A 20,921-nucleotide genomic window follows, 5' to 3' on the forward strand; every position below is an offset into this window, starting at 1 on the left:
TGTGATGGGAATCGCCCCTGGCGCCAACTCACTCAATGATGGAGAAGAACAGCAACGATGCTGGGTATATAAGACTATCTCAATGTCTTCAGTTTCTGGACTGTAGTCTTCATCGAACGGATACATACCTTACCGAGTATAGATACAGATACGAGAGACCATCACGCCAACATTGAACCATGTCTGGACCGAAGAACGATAGTCATCTCCCAGAAATCGAGAGAGACAAAAAGATCCATGAATCATGTCCACCACGCTACAACAAGAATTTCATCAGCGATCTTAAAAAGAAACAGAAAGAGATGAAACTTCAGCCTCACAGTAACCATCGACCAACACTGGATCTCCAGGACAAACCTCTGGAGCACGACCCGAAGGAAGTTGCCGAGTCTTCCAAATTCAAGCTCAACATCCAAGAAACTGCTGCGCCGGAACCAGGCCTCAGAGGTATTATGTGCTCCTTCAAAATCAACCCGGGCCCCCATCCACATACCACCCCGTCGGAAAAGCCAGATCTACGTGAAACCGCCCGGTGGCAAGGTGTACTCACCTTCCGCGATGCTGAAAATCCTCATCATGATCTGGAGGATCCATCCCTGGATCAGAGCTCGCGGGCTGCTAGAGCACTCCCGGCGCCTTCACCTGAGTTCGTGGACGGCGGGAGTGGTTTTGTAGAAATACACATGACGTGGACGGAACAGATATTAAAATCTCTGAGGGTATTTGACGAAGGGTTGGGCCTCCAGCAAAACCGTTCCTATATCCCATGCATCGATATAGCATATTGGGGGGTATTTTGCTTCCGCATGTACGGAACGCCGTTCTTGACTTCGGAGGAGTCGAAAGGACTATCATCTGAGCGCTTCAGGTATAAAGGTAAGCAATTTTTCTATTTTTTTTTACCCTGATGAACAGACAAGGGATGCTTAACTGACCGGCCTGCTCACAGACGAACCAGAGCAGCATAACCACTCACTTCTGCATGTACTTCTCAACCAGCAAAGGATAAAACAGGAACGATGGGACATGGAACATCCACAAGAAAGGTTGAAAACGAGGCGCGAAGTCCACGAAGAATGTTCCCGGTGCGGGTCCTTGTTAACGTCATTTTCAGTGGACGGACCTGGCCCATCCAATACACCACAGGATTGGGATGGGCAGCAACATCTTTCTGAGGGTCACCTGAAAACCTTCCACTCATACCACGGCTCGGAGAGCTCGTCTTCCGACACTTCTGAGCAAGCACCGGTAAAGGTAGTGACCTATAGTTCCCCTTGGACATACGGGTGGCTGGCTTCCGTCGAGCCGCTCTCCAACCCGCGGAGTCCTTTCGGGACCCCATCGGACATCCCATCTTCAGCACGAAGCTCTTCAAGCGAACATTAGCATTGAAGAGATGATGGAAGGCCTGCCTGACAGTCAAATCGTTTATGTAAGCTTTCAACATATTCCATCTCTTTGAAGCGCCATAAGTCTTACTAACCCAGATACAGACGGTTTATTGTTCGGTTGCAACACTTTCCCCTACACAACTCACTGGTTGCTTGGTGCTGGGGAAGTGGATTGCTCATTGCTGGCATGAGCAAAATGGACGCAGGGACATGGAATGGACTTGTGTGGTGGAAGGAGAGCGAGAAATTTCATTCAACAAGCTTGATTGAGCTTACACGACGGTCATTACCTCTGATAATATCGCAAGGCAACGGATGGGACAGATTTTTGCTGTTTTCTGCAATTTCGGGATGTTTTTGTTGGGTGCAAATGCTCCGTATCGGACTCGATTGTCTGCCATCACTGGCACATTTCTTTTTTCCCCTCTAGGATAACATGATTCGTGATAGTGAGGATAAATACACGTATGGATTATTCTCCTTGCTTTGCGAACATTTCAATTCCACTTGGATAGTATCCATCCAATTCATTTTTTGCTTCGCAGACGAATGCCCCGATCTGCTCATTCCCCGAGTTACTCATACCCGACCAAAGTGCCATTGCCCAATCAAAATACAGTATGCCAAGAGGCTCGACTGGTAATGTGGTACCTAGGTACAATGGATCTGACATCTACACTAAACCATCTCTGGAAGCCCAAGCGATGACTCAGGGTATCATCAAGGCTCACCGCAGACAGCAACGCGAAGTCGGACACGACCGAAAGCCGGCTGTGAAAGACAAAGTCTGGTGGCTGGCAGCGGCAAAGGTGACGTTTCCACGGTTACTTATAGATATTCATCTTCCTTTGTCACCACCAGTGATCATCATCGACACCCGCTTCTTCTCGGATTCCTGTCTATCTCCCCTGGCTGCTCCACGCACCACAGCACCACGAAGTACCTGCATTTGGTCCCTGCATCTGTCTCGCGTTCCGTGATATTGGACATCTGCAGCAATTGCCGTTCCGGCGAGGCTAGAACAACGCAGCGTCGGATCCTCTAAGGACACTCGTAGGTATTCCCCTTCCACGTATAGTAACTGAAACGCAAGTGCTAACACGGCGACGGCAGCAGATTACTTCCAATCCCCGCGGTGATCTGAAACAGAATCAGTCTCAGTCGTTACACGTGCAGAGGAAGGGACTGGCGCCATGTCCACGGATACTTTCCACCCATTCCCCCGCCTCCCATGGGACATCCGTCGCATCATCTGGGAAATGACGGTCGAACCACGGACCGTGGCCATTCGCCTCGCATATGGACCCCCGCTCAACCCAAATTCCAAAAACTACTACACAAGCGTTGTCTCGCCGACGCCGGTGCCAGCCACGCTGCACACCTGCCAAGAAGCCCGAGATCTGGGCTTGTATCAGCGGGTTTCCACGGACTCTTTCGGGTGCAGTGACCCCGAGCCCTACAAGTACTTCTGGCTGAATTGGGACACCGATCTGATTGATGTTCATGATTGTCCTTTCGCTACATTTGATCGGATTGCGCCGTTGATCAAGCGGCTCAAGCTCGAAAGCGAGTTTATAACGGACTTTGACCGTGAATTCATCTCGAGCGGCCCTTCGGACTTCGAGGAGTTCTCCCATATCTTCCCCAATGTCGAGGAACTTCATGTAGTGTGCTGCCATCCCACCTACAGTTTGGATAAACTCAAAATCTACTTTGCTTCGACAGGTTCATCTATTTTATCCATAATCCGGAAGACTTGTTCATTATGGATGCAATGGACCCCAGATTGGAGTTATATCACTATGCATAGGTAGTAAAGCTGTTTTGCTGCTGGGCTGGTTTGAGAGGAGGCGGTGTTCTTCGCCGGTTTAGTTCGACAATTGAAATTCGAGAATATGTCAGGGTCATTGGTGTGTCTAGATCCCAACGTATTCCCAGCTGAAGTCGCTGATCACCGAATGGCCCGAGACAACAAGTGGAAACCGCTACACCAGCGACGGTTGCGGAAAAACGTGAGGGCGCATGCGGATAACTCTCCATTTGAGGAAGTCACGATCGGGATCCCTGAAAAGCTCAAAGATGCCAAGTCAACTTTGACTTTTTTCGCCCTCAACTTCTCAAGCCTAGAGGTACTTGGTTTTTTCTCGTCTCCCAACTTCCACTTTGCTTTCATTTTCGTGCAAAATCCGAACCCACTGGACAACCTGTCTTACCCAGTCAGTATTGTAACCACAATTGAGGACCCCAATTGCTGTCCACAACCACCCTCCTCGCTCCCCAGCTCGGTATGAGCTTGCTACCCAGCTTGACCATCAGCTAACTGGTTCCCAGGCACGGAACGGCCCATGGCGCTGCAACTGCAGTTTCACCCTCCCTGCGATAGCAACAGTGTACGACAAGCTTTCGCAACCAAGGAACGCTCCGAAACAATTAGCCAATCGGTTTCACGACGACCCTTCTCGAGCCCGATCCCCCACCGTTTCACCGCCGGGCCTCAAACCTACGCTTCTTTGTGTAGCCTACAAATAATCTGCGGCCTCTGTACTAAAAACCACCAAGACCCTTGCCCCCCTCGTGTCGTTGCTTGCTCGAAGCCCGCAGACAACCCCCCAGTTCGGATGCTGTGGTTCGTTAGATCGCCAAGACCAAGCGCCTCTTGAGCCTCAGGGGTAATTTGCGACTTTCCCAAAAGGGCGGTTTCTTGGACTCTGATTGGCTGCTCTGCGACCACACAGATGCTAGACCCGTCTGGTGGTCCCGATACCTTGACCAACGACGACGGACAGTTGAGTGGTCGGGTGGCTAATGCCCGGCTTTGATAGTCGCCAATGGTAGCTCCAGGCGGCCGTCGCATCACAGAAACTCATCTTGGCTTCTTATCTGGTGGCGCAAGAACGGTCTTCTTGGACTCGAGCTGTTTCAAATGCCATTTGTCCATCCCCGGAGATCTTGTTCGGGAACCAACCCTCTGAAGATATTAGGGGGTGGGTGGCACACAATCTGAGAGTTTCTATGGGCGTGATCTATGGTTTGAAGAAGGAACGGATTGATAGGTCAATGGGAAAGGATGGCAAGCTTTCTTCAGCTGGGCAATACAGCTCTATATCCCCAAGCCCAAGCCCAGCTTGAACAGTGCGATGAGCCCCATCGCTTTCCCACACTTTCTTCGTCTCGATAGAATTCCCAGCAGTTCATGACTCGTGCTTGAAAGCTTGGCGGTGTTCTTCTTTGGTTTCTTCTTTGGACGTTCCTTTTCCCTGTTGATGTTACTCTTTTAGTACCTGCTGCATCCGAAATGTTCCCAAGCACCACATTCCTTTTTATTTCACTTACCTTCTTTTCTTTGTCTTCTGCCCTCATAGACTCTGCATCTTTAGGCGTCAAGTTCCCATCTCCCAGTGCGTTGCCAGTCCTTACTCTGCCATATGGCTCCTACCGAGCGTCGAGCTACCGGTCGAACAGCGATATGTGAGTCTTCAAGTCGTTCTTCTCGCTTCGGCTTCAACGCTGACAAACGCAGATACGTGTTTCGAAACATTCGCTATGCCGCTCCTCCGGTAGGAGACCTCCGTTGGGCGAAACCTGCGCCGCCACAGCTCAACAACACCATCCAAGACGGCAGTTATGGACCGCAATGCATCCAAACCGCAGTGTCTGGACTGAACCTCATGGGTCCAGGCAACAAGTCTCCCATCGGTGCTGCCCTCAACCAGTTGTATGCCTACCCATATCTCGTTGTCAAATGACTTCGACGTTGCTGACATTAACCGTCTATTGAACAGTCTAGGAGGACTCCCCATCCCGCTCTTCAGTGGCGGTTCTGAGGACTGTCTCTTCCTGGACCTGTACGTTCCCGGAAAGACACTCCGCGACCTTTCTGGTGCTTCAAAGAAACCTTCGCCCCTCCCAGTAGCGTTCTGGATTCACGGCGGCGCCTACCTCTTCGGCTCAAAGGAGTCTCTCCAACCGTTCTTCTATGATGGCAGTTCTCTCCTCACCCAGTCGGTCCCAACTCCCGGCTCGATGATTTTTGTATCAATCAACTACCGCCTCGGCACTTATGGCTGGCTCGCCGGCACATCGATGGAGAATTCTGCGGTTCCAAACGTCGGTTTGCATGACCAGCGAGCGGCACTCCAATGGGTTAAGGATTACATTTCCCTGGTGGGTGGTGACCCGAAGCGCGTGACAGCGATGGGGGAGTCTGCAGGTGCAGGGTCCATCATGCACCACCTAGTGGCCGAGGGCGGCAAGCTCGACCCTATGTTTCAAAGGGCAATCTTGCAGAGCCCAGCATATCAAATGGCCTGGGATCGAAACGGAACTGTGGACGGCACCTTCAAGAAGTTTGGAGGATTGGCAGGGTGCGGTTCTACCTCTGGGAAAGTAGCGGTTGATTGCCTCCGAAAGGCCTCGCCCGATGCGCTTGCAAAAGCTAATGCCGCGCTCCAATCTTCGCAGACGCCTGGAACATTTGCCGTGGGACCGACGCCTGACGGGAAGTTTATTCGCCAGATGCCGCTCCTCGAACTCGCACAGGGAAACTTCTGGAAGGGACCGTCGGGGAGCGAAATGAGCTTGGTGATATCGCACGTCAAGGACGAGTCAAGTCTCTTCGTGAGCGGTGCCATCAGGACGAATGAGCAGTTCTCTGGCTTTCTCGACGCCATCTTTCCGAATTATACGAGGGAGGGCGGGCAAGCAGAGAAGGTCGAACAGTTTTACCCGGTGCCGGGAAAGAAGAGTGCCGATGGGAAGAGGAAGTATGACAGTCAGGCGACACGAATGGCGGCGTTCATGAGGGATAGTTGCTTTACGTGCAACGTGAGATGTGAGTGTCCAGTTTTTCTTGTGTTGCTATCATCCACCCTCCACATGAAGCACAGCATCATGTACCCTTGCACTACCCCATCCCAAGGAAGCGCGTTCCAACCGCGCGTCTCTTCCTACCCTTTCCCACCCCTGCCGCCCCCTGCGCAACGCTCAAGCGAGTATCGCCTCAGCCGCTTCTGGTGAGACATCCCAGCTCGGGTCAGACAGCCTTAAACCAACGTCATCACATCCCCCATCAACACCGCCAACTCTTCAACCACATGCTAACCACCACTCCTCCAGACCTAGCAGAAGCCTACACCCCATCACGAACCTACCTAATGCAATACTCCGTCTTCCCCTACCTGCACGCCACTGACCTCCTTCCCACCTTCTTCACCTCAACACCCTCGCCCTCCTCTTCCTCCTCGCCACAAACCATCCTCGACTGCCTCTCCACTCTCTTTGCCCCGGCCCTCGCGCCCTTCGTCTCCGGCATTAGCATGGCAATGCAAAGCTACTTTGCCTCCTTTATTGTTACTGGCGATCCGAACACGTACCGCAAGGGACTGCTGAATCTGCCACCGGTGATCAGCTGGGGGAAGCCCTCGGGTATTGCAACTGCTGGGTCAAAAACGGCTAGTAGTGAGGAGAGACTGGGAGGCGTGTTGAATGTGGGTGATTGGGGGTTTACGACGGTTAGTGATGACCAGAATGAGAGGACGCCTTGCGAGTTTTGGAAGGGGTTCGCGAGGGAGGTTACTGAGGCGGGGGATTATGATGTTTGAGATGATGGTGAAGCAGAGGGAAGTTTTGGCAGAAGCTGGGAGGACGGGTAGGGGACAAAAATGAAGTAAACGATTGTTTGACATGGGAATCGGCGTACACTAATCGCTTAAGACACAACTAATGTTTAATGCACTAAATATCATTGAGTCAAGTTGTTGCTAGAGGTACAGTACAGATGTGAAATGCCAAAGAAAACGTTGAAGATAAAGGAGAACAAGATCGTGAACCACCAAATATTGTCAGATGAGGACAAAATACATAAAATCATTTCAACTCATCCAGATACACCATCTCAACCACCTGAATAGTCGTGTTGACTTCCCTCCGACAAAACTTGAGAGTATTCAGCCATCAATCCCTTCCTTTCCCCTTTCCGCCTGCCCCTATCCCGTGACGTTGCATGTCCTTGATCAATCGCCAGTCCCGTCGCTGAGCACCACCATTGCCTGGCCGTTTTGTAGGAAAAGGAAAAGAATGTGTAAGGTGCAGTGGGTTCAGGCGCTTTCTCTGAAGTAGACTCTTCTGTAGTAGCGACTGTATCAGCATACTTGCATGCTTCTTTCCTGGCAAGAGACAACGAGGTAGAACGACCGCGGTGGGAGATACTTACTATATTTCCCTGTTTTCCCTTTGGTATAGGGGCTGGGGACAACAGGTGTGGCGGTTTGATAGAAATGGATCCAGAGCAAGGGAGCGAGCTGGACAAGGTAAGGCTTGGTGACGGTGTCGCCTTGTAAATGAAGTTTTGTGTTCGATGTCGTACACTCCCGTGTCGGCATCGCGTCCTGTCGGTTTTGTCGGAGTGTTGGTATTCTTTCTTATATGAAGCAAACCGTAACGGCTGCGAGGAGGAAGTCGCACGCGGGTTGTGGTATATAACCCACCCCCCCCCCTCGGCCCACACTCAACAAACACCCAGAAAGGGACAGTGGTCGAGCGGTGTGGTGCGCAGCTTCGCTAAACACCTGGGGCCGCAAGGAGGGAGATCTTACCTGTGGGAGCCACCTCAGCAGTATTACTCCTGGACAGTCAACAGCACTGTCCAGGAGTACAGGTAAGGTGCTGATGGTCACCTATTATAGGGCGTTACCCCCTGTGGTAGTACTGTAACTGGCGTCTTCCGGCTACGCAAATAAGGCTCTTCTACTCCTTTCCAGTTTGCTTTACGTCCCCCGTTCGATTCGCGATCGAGACCTTTCCAACTCTTTTTTTGACTTTTGTTCGGTCTGAACACTTCCGTCTGATGTTAAGGGAGGGTGGGGGCCGTCGGTAGTTGTGTGCGGTGGGTGCAGCTGAGTTGTGTGTGGTTGCCGCCGATGTGGTTGCCGCCGATGTGGTTTGATGTGAGGTTGATTGATGGTCGTTGTTGCTGTTGCCGTCTCCGAGAAGAGTGGTTGCCGATGTGAGCGAGGTTGGTTAATGGTCGTTGTTGCCGGGTCGAAGTAGAACAGAAGAAGAAAGCTCGGAGAAGAAAAAGCCAAGTGAAACCTCAAAAGAAAACTGACAAGGGAAACGAACCATCCAGAGAAGGACCAAAGACAGGATACAAAAAAAAAATGGTCGGGCCGAGTTTGGCAGGATCAAAGACAATTTCAAGACCCGTACTGAGGAAAGCGCAGCTCGTCCTCCTCCTCATCAGGGGTCAACAAGCTCCTGGTAACCCGTCCATCTCTCGAGTTGCCGCTCGTCGCGTCCTGGGACGACGACCCGGACGCCTCCCCCGAGTTTTGTTGGGGGTCTGGAGTGTCATCAATGGAGAGGATCTCCCTAACATTGATCAAGCTCCGAGCCCAGGCTTCTCGGCGTGGTTGGGAGTCTTCGGTTTCCGCGAAAACTGTCGCGAAGGAGCTGTAAAGTCTCCATAGCCCTTGCCTCCTTCTGATGTTTCGTGTGTTGCTCCTGCTGAGCTGCTGAGAAGGGCCAGCAGGAGTGGTAGCCGGAATGACAGCCGGAGAGACAGCTGCAGTGGCGGCTGGAATGACGACTCGAGTGGCAGGTGGAGAGCCAGCTGGAGTGACCGCTGGAGTGCGGAATGGAGTGGGAGCTCCAGAATATCGTGGCGAGTTGGCTTTGAGGACTTGCCCGAACTGATCTTCGAACGGGTTATATTCCCTAGCGTAGTGTGCCGAACTGTTGTTCCTTCCATTGGTAGGGTTCGAGGGTCTGACGGGCTGCTGGACCGCGGGCGGGGAGGGAGTGATTGCTCCGTATTCACGGATTTGCTCCCACAACTGGTCATATTCGCCATCCAGGTAATGGAAAAAAGCATGTGACATTGTAGCTTGCTAACGTGGTTAAAAATGTTTTGGGGGAAGGTGGAGATTGTGATGAGTGTTTGGTTAAGTTTGATGATGAATGGCAGGAAAGAAAGAAGGAAAGGTTCAGATCTTACTGTGGCCGGCCTGGGGACTCATAACAGAAATAAAGGAGACGACTATTGTATTTTTTTCACGAAGCATGCTGTATGTACGTCCGGTACCTCAGAGGCTCACAGCGGCGAGTCAGGTACTGCCCGACTCGGACGCATGATACCGGACATGCACTCTTTGAGAAATTGACTGCAACATATCCGATGCCGGCGTCTGGGCTCACGGCCTACCCCGTATGATCTCGCAAAACTTGGCTTAGGGAAGGCCAGGTAATAGGCATGAATATCTGTACGAAATCAAGCAGATACGGCGGCATATATGCTTGTCCAAATTTATGTGCAAGACGATGAATCTCATGTACCACTCCCTCCTCCAAGATTTCTCTGCAGTAGAGAAATTCGCTGTTATGAGAAACTTGATGCTTGCTGACCTCCGTGAGGTAGAACTGTTATTCCCACCGGAACTGGCGGGCATGATAAGGCAGAGTAAACGTACATATCTGTGCCTATATGGTCAGTAAAGACTTGAGGCCGCATGAGGCGGGACAAACGGCCGAAACATACCTTACAGGCAAGAACGCATTTATTAGAATTTCCTGGCCTTGACCCGTGCGTCTTTGGGTCCTTTTTTTCTGGCCAGATCATTATAAGTAGAGAAAGGTAGGAATATTTTGATTCTCTTCCACATTCTCACACTCATCCTGCAACTGCTTACAGAAAATTACCCACGCAACGAAGATCAACAACAACATGAACAACAACATGAACAACAACATGAACAACAACATGGACAACGGAGCCCATTTTCTCGAGCATCCGGCTGTAAGGACGGCTTGGGCAAGAATAGATGTTGGTAATGAAAGACAAGCAACCATTAACAGACCGGGGACCTTCCTCATTACCCCTGAGCTTGATTTCTCCCTGGTCTCCGTCCACACTCTCGCTCGCCTGGGTCTTTTTGGCTACCATAAATTTAAGCCCACCTCCAACCATATTGGCTACATTGTTAGTCCCTCCGGCCGAGACGTCCTCGCGATTGGATTCGTGAGGCTAGAGGTACAATTGAGGGTGCAGGTCAACGTTCACTCGGTCGCACTGTTCAACGACCTCGTCTGTTTCATCATCTACCAAGAACCCCCGGTACCGGCGGATTTGTTGTTTTCGATGGGTCGGTGCAGCCTCCTTTGCTGCTATGGCTGGAACATGAACCAGATCGTGCCCCACAATCCAAGTCTACCACTCCATGTACCACTGCCCTCACAGCAACAACAACAACAACAGGAACAACAACAGGAACAGCAGCAGCAACAACCGCAACAACTACAGCACAGGAACGGCAACATCACCATCAACACTAGCATCAACATCAACGCCAACAGCGACAGGGACATCGACACCCCACCGACCCCGGCAGCAAGTGCAAGTGCGAGTAACAACCACGGCTGGGCCAGCGGCTGGGCATACATCTACGCCGAACCAGGAAACGGCACCTCAAGCAGCTGAATTGCCTCCCACAATTGTAAGATCAAGATTCCGGTTCATGGCCCCAGACGCTCACATGAATGAACACAAGCTGACAACCAAAAGACCACAGTGTCTTAGTCGACGAATCCTGGAAAACGTCAACGAACGATTTGGCTCACATGTGTCCGTCGAAATGAGTTGTCGGAGACGCCAGCCCAAGCGAGTGGTTCGTGTCACACAAGAGAAGGAGAAAAGTCGGGGGGGTTTTCTTTTGGTTCTTTCCGTCGAGATTGGATATCTGGTACACTCATTAGCTTTCACAATACAAGTATATTCTTAGCTGCCATAATCTGTTCTTTGAAGACCGAATCATTCACGTGTGCCACGTCGATGGGAAAATCGAAGAGACACCATTGCTCCGGCTCACAAGAAGGGACCTACGCTGCATCATAAAATTAAGCATGCATCTTTGCATCTCACCAAGTAACTTGGTTGGACGATTTGCCGTGAAACAGTGCTTGCAAAGATGCAAAGATGCGATGTTGGAGAACAACATGTCCGAATGAAATGGAAACTTTGATGCCGTAAGTTACCGGTTATAAGAATTGGTCTTCCGCGGAGTTAGCGGAATACCGAGTGTAATGTTACCGTATTGTTACTATCTTATACGTGCTCATCCAGGTGCTTCAAGCACGACCTAGGTGCATCGGAGCCAAAATTTGGCAGTTCGTGCAGCTTTTCGGGCAGTGTCCATCTGATCGCCTTGAGACTGCCGTGCATAAACCAAACACCGGGCTCTTGGGTGTTGCAGACGGGAAGGATCTTCTCATCCATGGCGAGTCTCAGGTTGAACTTTCCCGGGATGAGAAGACGTGTTCGCCACTCCCCAAGAATGCCATATTAACAACATTGATGCAGTGTTACATTTATGCAAATAAAGACGGTCGGTAAGAGGGTGCATATAAGTGATGCGATAATTAGTAAATGGGGTTTTGAGCTATCGAGGAGTGTCCCATCGTGACCTTTGACGGCCTGCAGAGCTTATGGCCGTGATTGTGCGAGAAACCCGGATTTACAGGGGCCACTAACATCCGGCGATCAGCAGGCCCGCTAAAAACCCGCTAAAAGCCAGCTATGGTGTTGAGACACCCAATTGTAATTGTTAAGGGAGAACAATAGCTACCCTCGCTACCAGACGCAAAGATACGCTTCTGTCGGCAGAATTGGTGCTCTTTGTCCAGAGTGACAATCCAAGGTATAGTGTGCAAAGGGAGGATGAACAGAGCAGAAAGTACTACCTTGCAAGTTTAAACGTCTGAATTGAGACAAAGTGTCCAGAACGGAGGAGACTTTGAACATCAGTTTCAGCGGCGGCCTGGACTGGGCTATAAGGCTATTGAAGCACACCCAACTTCTAGACTCGGCTTCTATGCCCAGGAGCGCAACACAGGTTCCAGGGACGATACTGCCAATCTTACAGCATCCAAGCAAGTCAGAGCTCTGTGTGCCAGAAGTCCGTGATTACGACAACATCGAAGGATGGTCCGTCTCAGCCGCAAGCTCCCTGCACTTCTATGTCGCCGCAAAAGTCCTCTACTGATAATTTTGACCCAGTTAACGGCATCTTTCTCGGTACATCCTCCATGAACCAAGAATCAGAGAGGGATGAAGACGGCCGAGCCTCAATCTGCTCCGAGTCCTCACCGGTAGCCACAACGACAGCAACCACAACCAGTCCGACATTCGGCCATTCCAGCGTCTTCTCCTCCTGGAGCTGTCCCAACAGCCGCCGCGGTCGCATAGCATCGGGATCATCCGAGGGGTACGATACAGGCACTGACGCGACACTCTCGGGCGGGGAGGACGACTACGAAGCGCAAACCCAGACCAGACCCAGATTGCGGCACTCAAGGAGAAAAGAAAGCAAGCCGAAGCGCTCTACGCACGCACCGGGGATACCAGCGGAATCATCGCTCTTCTGGCGCAGGCGCAGAGCATCCCCGCGGCTTGGGATTCCTGCGGACACCCTCGGTTCTAGTCTAGGGGCATAAACCGACGATTTTTGAGACTTTTTCCACATGGAAAGAACCGGGCCGGAACATTAACGGCATGCCACAATCCTACCATGGACAGCCATAGTAATATGGTCGCTTCTAGTTCAGCGCAAGGGTCCCTATTTCTTTTCCACATCAACATATGTTACCTTCCCATTCTTCAAGAAACTAAACCAAATTTTGTTCACTCTTTTGACCTTAATCGACACCAGCTTTACCCGTCGAATCTAGGTAGCAAGGTCGTAAATACTTCATTCAACCTTCCACCCTCTTATTTTCCGCTCGTTTCTTTTTCCCAAACTCAGCCCCCATTGTTGACTTCACATCACTCGTTTTTCTTTGATCAAAGCTTTCCTTATTCCAACCGTCTTGTTTCCCCTTGGATTATTCGTAGACATTACATCAACATGTACCAACAAAACCAAGTTGACACCCATCTCAAACGTTCCTCTGCTTCTTACTGTGTTAGCTCTTACTCCATTTCCTTTTTGGTTATTTTCCTTTGTACCATACTGGCCTATGTATGATGCCGAAGTACTGGATGGTGGTAAGCCCTACCCTACTGCTTTTCACACTGTCTGTTCGAACAATTGGCCTTGAAATTAGACATACCATACTTCACAGAGCAATCAGTTTGCCTCCAAATTTCCTTGCAACCAAGGGTATCATGCGATGTAAATTGCCTTGTGTTCTAGAGCTTCGCTGGTGAAATTTGACTTGTCCCGGCCGTGCCCGAGACCCATTGATTGCCAACTGTAAACAACCCTGATTATGGGACATGTGAACAATGAAAATGGGAGTGAAGAAATTGTTTGCCATCTGAATTCAGCTACAACCCGTTTCTTCTCCATCCTCTGTTGTGAGTGTTGAACAACGCCCGAGTGTCCCTTCCTTACCCAGGTCAGAAGCATGCCATGTACAAAAACGAAGAAAAGTGGATCTAGTGTAAAATACTCGTACTGAATATTCGCGATCTTTTCACTACCATCATTCGCCTTGTGGCTTTTCAACATACAACGCCAATACCAAAAACTCCGAAAGAAAACATGGTGGAGAACAATATATAAGATAAACGCATGATGCATGATCTATAATTGCTACGCTGCTTCCTCCTATTTCGTTTAACCCCAAGCGTCGGCGCATCGTCCACTGTAGCGCCCATATAACACCCTGACAAGCCTCACTCTGAACTTATCGCTCAGGATGGGGGTGAAGAGAAGTTCGAGATAGATCTAAGAGACAGATTGCCGAGAACACCGATGACCAGAAACCTTGCCAATCGCCGTATTTCCGAACCAAATGAGGAAAATGCGAAACGGGGAAATTTTAAACCAGACTAGAGCAGCCATTCGCCTTCTTGAGTTTACGGGACCGAGACAAAAACAAGAAAATCCCCCAAAAAATACCACACCGAAACCATGCTGCTGAAAGAAACATAGCCCAGGACTGACCCGCCATGAACCTGATACAACACCATTCCCCGAGGGTATGAAACTTTTTCAACCTTTTCCAGTCAGAGTGGAGACTCAATTTGTGATAGTTAGTGCGAGGATTGCGGCGCATCGCAGGCGTAATGCGGAGCGAAATAACAGGCGAGGGATGTGCTGCAAGCCAATAGAGAGAAGAGGAACAAAACAGAAAAGCGGAAGAGAAGAGGCGCTGCCATTTTTTCGCCATCGGCGTCATTAGGATAGTCCACGCCGGTCCAGACCGTGTTTATTTGGTAAGGAGAAAGAAAATTCAATGATACCCGCTTTTTCCTGTCGAGCCCACCATCATGCAAAACCTATTGTTCTTTTCGAGATATGGAGATAACAGAAGACACCAGGGAGATAAAACAAAAGTGGAAATCTTGTTCGGGGGTTCGCTACTCTGGACCATGGAGGGATCTTGGTTTCCATGCCATCAAAGGATCCTCCAATATAGAGACAAAGGCTGAAACTCAAGTTCCAGCCTGTATTCCAACCCCTCCTAATGTGGTAGGGATTCTGCGGCTCCACGCTTCCCGCCTAACCGCAATCTGGCACGACTTTGCTCGGTACCGGCTAGCTAGGGTTCTGGATCAGGATAGACCGAGCTGTTGCTGTAGGAGCTCTGATCCTGGGAACCGACAGGGGAGTCCGGGCCACGATCCTTCAAACCGCACTAAGTATGATAGGAGGGGTTCTGCGGTTCCCCGCTCCCGAGACGTCTCCCAGTCCCAACCGCACTGTCGTAGAACATCTGACCGGCACTGGCGCCGGGAAAGGGTTCTGGATCCGGATAAACATAGCCGTTACCGCTGGGGCTTTGAACTGGAGATCCGACACCACCAGGAGACGCCCAACCTGCACTTCCAATCTGGGGACTGCCGGCCACACTACCGGGCCCTTGCTGAGTTTCAACAGTAGGCTCCATTGTTGCGGGCGGAACATACCCGGTGGGGTGCGACGTGGGCCGGGTCAGTCCGTTGCTGTAGCCCGGCGAAGTCGTTGGTGCGTTGGGGACATGAACGTCTCCACGAAGGTGGGCTGGAAGAGTGTTGTTTTGCAGATACTGCATCTCCATGTTGGCCAATCCCGCGCTTGGGGACAACGACAAGGGCCGCTGTGCCGGTGAGGGAGTGGTCATTGGCGTCGCCTGATTGGAGATTTGCTCGCTCTCCGATCGTTCCTTAGTCCGTGCCAACGTTCCCCTAGCAAGAGCCTCCGCTGTAGCCTTGGCAGATTCCTCAACTGTGCCAGTATGATGATTCTGGTGCCTCGTCAGTGTCGTGCGACGAGTGAACGTTTTCTGGCAGTCCATGTATGGGCACTTGTAGGGACGCTTTCCAGAATGGATCCTGCGATGACGCGCAAGAGAACTGCTGTCGCTGAAGGGCTGTAGCACCGTTAGTGTTGTCTCGTTGTGGCCTTGTGACTGAAGTATCTTACCTTGCCGCATCTCTCGCATTGATGGGGCTTCTCTCCCGTGTGCACGCGCTGATGGACTGTGAGCGCTGATCGCTGGATAAACTGTTTCCCGCAGCCGGGATAATCACAGACGTGAGGGCGAATCCCGCTATGAATTCGCTCTGCAAAATAGTCAGCAGAGTTATAACACAGGAGAAAACTGATGGTCACTTACCGTGACGAGCGAGATCACTTCTCCGTGCAAAAGCCTTGGCGCAGGTGGAACACGCGTAGGCCTTCGGAGGCGGCCCCGGTGGCGCACCTCCCTCCACCGGAGGCTTGTAAGAAGGGTGGAGAGTAGGTACCATTCCGTTGTTTGACGGGACACCTGGTACGGTAGGCATAGCAGGAATGCCCATCGGTGCAGGTGCCATTTGAGCATTGGGAGCCATCTGGGCATTAGGAGCCATCTGTCCGTTGGGAGCCATCTGAGCATTAGGAGCCATTTGTGGATTGGGCGCCATCTGGAGGTTGGGAGCCATCTGAGTGTTGGGAGCCATCTGTGGGTTCGGGGCCATCTGCGCATTAGGAGCCATTTGTCCACCAGGGGCCATCTGTGCGCTAGGAACAGTGGGAACGGGCATTGCGGTTCCCATACCGGTCGGCGAAGGGTAGGACATGCTGGGTTCGAACTTCACGGAAGCGTGCGGCGAGCTGGCACGCTCCATGAGTTGCTGTTGTGTGAGCGGTTGCGAGGGTTGCTGTTCAGGTGTAGCCAGTTGGGGAACAGGAGCAGATTGTTCAAGCTGCTGTGTCGGTTGCGCAACCTGAGCAGCCTGAGCCGCTTGTGCGAGTTGGGCGGCACTAGCCTGGGCGCCCTTGGTGTTTAGCACGCTGCCGATTCCCATAGCGGCGGTAGCAGATTCCGGTTCCGACATTTTGGCTGTCGACCAATCTTGAGACAATCGTTCTAAGGGATATGCAGGGGATTCTATGTCAGTCGAGGCAAGACTCCGCACAGCCGGATGGCAAGTTTAGACCCTGATTTTTGATATGGCAGAAAACAGCAGGATGATAAGTGCTGTTCCTGATATGGATAAGAGCTATAGCGAGAGGTCAGCAGGCGGTCGACGGTGACTTAAGCGGTGAGCAAGCTCTATAATATGGATCTAGATGCTCAAGGAGATGCCAAAACAGTTGATTGGGACTTGGCAAGCCGTGGACCCTGCACGCGTCTCCAGGTGGCCCTGGAAGCATGAAATACAACGTTTCTTTGGCACCTGCCGGGACTTGAACGATGAGGAGGGGAAGAAGACAGGGCAGATAACGAGAGACGAACATGAAAACTCTTACCTCAGAGTAAGCCAGAAACTTTAGAAGAAGACCTCAAAAGGGTACCGGCAGTCTTGTGTTATTGGGCTTTAGTTTCAAGGCCGATTCTTGAAACCGTATGGCCTTGTCGTTGAAAGTGTCGATGAGGTGAATCGTGCACGGTTCAAGTGCAATCCAAACCAGGGGTCCTTACACGCGGGACGCCTTGACCACCGATCAATACCCAAATATGACGACGTCAATCTAGTCGTTGCACCGTCGCAGTATCCCGATTGCTGATCGAGCTTCGAGGTTTCGCCGCACAGCCCGTTCGTTCTACGTGCTGAAGAGAATCTCAAAAATCGTGACCGAGATTTCCGGTTTCGTCAGTTGATAGGACAAGTGGGTCACAGACGCTCCGCTTTCTCCGTTAGCTACGGGTATAAGCTGTGCTCTGGACGGGAAATGCCGAGATGTTGCGATGCAGGATGAACCGTCAAACAAATGGCCTGGGCGGATCGTAGCAGACGAGCTTGGAATGATAGGTTCGAAGCGACCTGTCTCTTGCCGCTCAAAGAGAAGACCAATGCGAAGGCCTTAGCTTTGTGAGCTCAGAACGACCCGCAAAACAACTGTTGCTGAGCACCGACGGTTGTGCTGACAGCTCGAGCCTTGTTATGTCCTGCGCTTAAACAATCGCCGGTCGTTCGCACGTGGTAGCTGCGTCGTGTTATTTAGGAATCGACCCGACAAAGTACGTGCACGATACTGCGTGGCCTTCGGACCGTTCTGGGGGGGTGTCGATTGTCGAAGTGTTGACCAGTGACAGCTCCTGGGAGCTAGGGAGGAAATGCAAGTTAGCTATTGGGGTTCCGATCAGATTGAACGGAAGGCGGCACAATCGAGAATGGCAAGAGTATATCTATCAGTGCTGGAGAGGCGAGCGATGGTAGTAGTAGAGCAAGCACCGCAGGGTGGTTTGGGAACTGCCACAAGATAAATATATCTTTTTGGGGGGAACGGAGAAAATGACAATGAGGAGGATGCAGGTAAGTAGTGAAAGGCAAGCGCGCTGACCAAAAAGCGTATGTATGAATATCGATGTCCGATGAGGCGATAGCCAGACGCCGAGACAGTGCAGCGAGACCTGCTAAGCTGCGAAGTAATGCAAACAGCCAGCTCCGGGACGAGAAGATGCAAACGCGCGTTGGCCACCGATGGTGCAATTGGAGGGCGAAGAATGGGAATGGGAAAAAAAAGATCGAAATCGGCGGGTAACTTGAAGCTGAAGCTGAAGCAGCACGTCTTGTACCGCGCTGGGCAACTCCCACTACTAGTAGTCCGTAGTGGTGACAGGGCGACGGGGGTAGGTGAAAGGTGCTACTGCGGACTTGACGATGCTCGGACCACTTTGTTGATATGAGTCCAAATGAAAAGCACGTACCTCTTTGGCACTTTGATATTCGTGAGATCCGTGTGTCTGCCGTCACGATGGAGTACGGAGCACCGCGTTTCAATGCAACACGACGAACCGCCTAAACAGGGTGACGTGGAATGAGCGCGCGGGTTTGGAGGTGCGAGAAAAATGCGTCGCGGGGGAAAACAACTCGCAGAAAAATCGAGCTGCTGGAAAATTTGACGTACGGTGGAATGTAATCGATGTTAAAGAGACAATGGGTGATGGAGCGCCGTGTCGCAAAAGTCGCTTGACCGCCCGGGAGTCCTGGACGTGCGTGTGGCCGTGTGTGGGTGGATTGGATTGAGGTGGGCACGGTCGAAAAATAAATCGGTGGAATCGCGCCAGTGCCAAGACGAAGGGCCAGCAGAAAAAGTAAAAACGAACGACGGGCGGATGCTAAGGTGAAGCATCCCTGCCCTTGTGGCTTGGCAGCTCGGTGTGTCTCCACCGGCTTTTTGGTTTTGCCAAGCCTGTCCGTGTGTTGTAGTGTTTTTTGCAGCCGTCCGACAGCTGGTGAAGTGTTGATATCGGCCAAAGACGGGCAAGTCCCTCCCAGACGCAGCTGGCAGAGCTAGCTGCGAGAGGTAGCTACGCTACGGACCTCCATTTATCATCCGATTCCTACGCGGCACACGCAATGGACAAAACCTCTGCAAGCACAACACCAGTCGATCACTTCACCAGTTGTGCACAATCGGACATCTGCATCGGTGCATATCTGAAATTCAGATGCGAGAAAAAACGGCATGCGAGAGTCTGTGAACCCTAATCCTTGACCAAGGTTTCCCAGCTCGCGAGATGTGTCCATATCGAGTTCGTGTCAAGTGTCAACACCTTCAAACCCACTAAGGAGTCGGGCACGCCAAACCAAACACAGAATCAATGGCGACAAACTCATCAAGATTCACCAATATAAGGTGTTATTCCGAGCCAAAAGCGGGATGCTACGTGGTAACTGACCAGGCTCTGCTTCTATTGTTGCTTCACTGCCTTTCTTCCCTTATTTCAACTACCCATGCTTACCGTAGATAGCATTTATAGTCATAAAACGTCTAGCCACTTTACACATCTGCGCATATGAATAGGGCTTGCACCGAACCTGTGGTCATGATCGTTATCATCAAAAGGCATCGATACACGCATAATCAGTACGTTGCGAGGACAGCCGGGCCTCACCACCACGCACGGGTAATATTAAATATTTGACGCCTACGTAGGTTGTATGCCCCATCGTTTGCCATCATGTCGTGCTAGTACCCGGATGTGTCTTCCCCCTTGATTCAGGCTATAGGACAGTGAAACAGCCCTACCTAGGGTTCCCGCGGCAAGCTCACGGCTGGGGAATGACAGCTGAAGAATTACTTGAGGCTGGCCTCTCGCGTCTTCGTCGTGGCTTCTGTCGCGGCTGGTTGGACGTTGGTGGTGGAGCTTGTCCAACAAGCCAGCCAAGCCCGTTTCCCGTTTGCATGAAATGGGCATTTCTGGTGGTTGCACTGAAAATGGCGCTCCTTTGGACGGACTGCCATTCACAAGCCGTGGATTTCTGGACAGGGGCAGTGGGGGGCGCTGTTGTGGTACCTGAGATTGGCGAGAGATTGAAACTTGTCCTCTTGAGGAAGGTTTCGAGAAGGCTTCCAGAAGCCCCATGATTTCCGCTTGTTTTGGATGATGCACCTCGCCTCGCGGCAATCCATGGCTCTCGGTTCAGGTTGTGTCCATCCTCCTCTCAATGCAAGCCATTGTAAGCAATGCCCAGAGGCCTTCTCCATCAGATATTAGTGCCAAGACGAGGTGGGTATGATATCTAGATGAGAGAAGATAAAACGGTGAAAGAAAATGATCAAAAAGAGATGACACACGATCCAGGAACAAATCAAACATGGCGGCTTCTGATCTACACCACGATGACTTTTGAGATGAGCCCCAAATAGTATCTGGGTTTCTGACAAGCTGGGTCTCGCTGCCATGGATCCATGGAAACGTGGAGGACGGCAGTTCGGAACCAGGCAGGCCAGGCAAACCAGGGCAGGGCGAAATTGCCAGGGCACATGGGCACACGGGGCACAGAACGTTTCGAAAGCTTCCAATGTTCGATGAGGTGGACCCCTGGTTCATGCCACGCGAGATGGATGCCCACCCAATTCTGTCAACTCTGGGCGAATCTCCCCCTCCAACCAATCTCCTGTTACCGTCAGCTGAGGAAATCAATGCTACAAAGCATCCACGTTGAGTAGTTAACAGTAATTGGAATCTCAAACCATCGATCGGGATAACCAATGGACATCGTAGTTTCACACCGCCGCGTAACATTAACACAGGAGTGGAACAAGTTGGAAAGATCATGATGGCCGTCCACACGCCTTTCGTACTGCCCGCAAACCAAAGTCGCGGAAAGAATGGTTC

The 20,921-nt window shown here is 51.4% G+C and overlaps 9 protein-coding genes across 9 annotated transcripts; 5 read left to right on the top strand and 4 right to left on the bottom strand.

Moving 5' to 3' along the window:
- On the top strand, nucleotides 1–1,555 carry B0H65DRAFT_232749 (uncharacterized protein). Its single transcript, XM_062822207.1, has 3 exons — nucleotides 1–876; nucleotides 950–1,432; nucleotides 1,494–1,555. Exons 1-2 carry the CDS (start codon nucleotides 180–182, stop codon nucleotides 1,384–1,386), a joined length of 1,134 nt encoding a protein of 377 aa, XP_062680676.1. The 5' UTR covers nucleotides 1–179; the 3' UTR covers nucleotides 1,387–1,432; nucleotides 1,494–1,555.
- A 755-nt stretch (nucleotides 1,556–2,310) lies between these two features.
- On the top strand, nucleotides 2,311–3,447 carry B0H65DRAFT_232789 (uncharacterized protein). Its single transcript, XM_062822210.1, has 2 exons — nucleotides 2,311–2,444; nucleotides 2,508–3,447. Exon 2 carries the CDS (start codon nucleotides 2,585–2,587, stop codon nucleotides 3,203–3,205), a length of 621 nt encoding a protein of 206 aa, XP_062680677.1. The 5' UTR covers nucleotides 2,311–2,444; nucleotides 2,508–2,584; the 3' UTR covers nucleotides 3,206–3,447.
- A 1,019-nt stretch (nucleotides 3,448–4,466) lies between these two features.
- Nucleotides 4,467–7,125, top strand: B0H65DRAFT_232786 (Alpha/Beta hydrolase protein). The gene is made up of 4 exons (XM_062822209.1): nucleotides 4,467–4,859; nucleotides 4,912–5,106; nucleotides 5,174–6,222; nucleotides 6,507–7,125. The coding sequence occupies exons 1-4, from the start codon at nucleotides 4,687–4,689 to the stop codon at nucleotides 6,989–6,991; spliced, it is 1,902 nt and encodes a 633-aa protein (XP_062680678.1). The 5' UTR covers nucleotides 4,467–4,686; the 3' UTR covers nucleotides 6,992–7,125.
- A 1,459-nt stretch (nucleotides 7,126–8,584) lies between these two features.
- On the bottom strand, nucleotides 8,585–9,268 carry B0H65DRAFT_550069 (uncharacterized protein; the record flags this gene model as incomplete). Its single annotated transcript, XM_062829706.1, has 1 exon — nucleotides 8,585–9,268. The coding sequence occupies one exon, from the start codon at nucleotides 9,266–9,268 to the stop codon at nucleotides 8,585–8,587; it is 684 nt and encodes a 227-aa protein (XP_062680679.1).
- An 866-nt stretch (nucleotides 9,269–10,134) lies between these two features.
- On the top strand, nucleotides 10,135–10,863 carry B0H65DRAFT_427869 (uncharacterized protein; the record flags this gene model as incomplete). Its single annotated transcript, XM_062824713.1, has 1 exon — nucleotides 10,135–10,863. The coding sequence occupies one exon, from the start codon at nucleotides 10,135–10,137 to the stop codon at nucleotides 10,861–10,863; it is 729 nt and encodes a 242-aa protein (XP_062680680.1).
- Nucleotides 10,864–12,787: 1,924 nt separating this feature from the next.
- Nucleotides 12,788–13,474, top strand: B0H65DRAFT_232881 (uncharacterized protein). Its single transcript, XM_062822213.1, has one exon. It carries the CDS (start codon nucleotides 12,950–12,952, stop codon nucleotides 13,403–13,405), a length of 456 nt encoding a protein of 151 aa, XP_062680681.1. The 5' UTR covers nucleotides 12,788–12,949; the 3' UTR covers nucleotides 13,406–13,474.
- A 609-nt stretch (nucleotides 13,475–14,083) lies between these two features.
- On the bottom strand, nucleotides 14,084–14,793 carry B0H65DRAFT_232822 (uncharacterized protein). The gene has a single exon (XM_062822211.1). It carries the CDS (start codon nucleotides 14,562–14,564, stop codon nucleotides 14,205–14,207), a length of 360 nt encoding a protein of 119 aa, XP_062680682.1. The 5' UTR covers nucleotides 14,565–14,793; the 3' UTR covers nucleotides 14,084–14,204.
- Nucleotides 14,794–15,023: 230 nt separating this feature from the next.
- On the bottom strand, nucleotides 15,024–16,686 carry B0H65DRAFT_427894 (uncharacterized protein; the record flags this gene model as incomplete). The annotated part of the gene is made up of 3 exons (XM_062824715.1): nucleotides 15,024–15,737; nucleotides 15,791–15,930; nucleotides 15,984–16,686. The coding sequence occupies 3 exons, from the start codon at nucleotides 16,684–16,686 to the stop codon at nucleotides 15,024–15,026; spliced, it is 1,557 nt and encodes a 518-aa protein (XP_062680683.1).
- A 3,311-nt stretch (nucleotides 16,687–19,997) lies between these two features.
- Nucleotides 19,998–20,560, bottom strand: B0H65DRAFT_469653 (uncharacterized protein). The gene has a single exon (XM_062827022.1). It carries the CDS (start codon nucleotides 20,285–20,287, stop codon nucleotides 20,045–20,047), a length of 243 nt encoding a protein of 80 aa, XP_062680684.1. The 5' UTR covers nucleotides 20,288–20,560; the 3' UTR covers nucleotides 19,998–20,044.
- Nucleotides 20,561–20,921: the final 361 nt, after the last annotated feature.

Source organism: Neurospora tetraspora (genome assembly GCF_033439725.1).
Source record: "Neurospora tetraspora strain CBS 560.94 chromosome Unknown B0H65scaffold_5, whole genome shotgun sequence".
NCBI lineage: Eukaryota > Fungi > Ascomycota > Sordariomycetes > Sordariales > Sordariaceae > Neurospora > Neurospora tetraspora.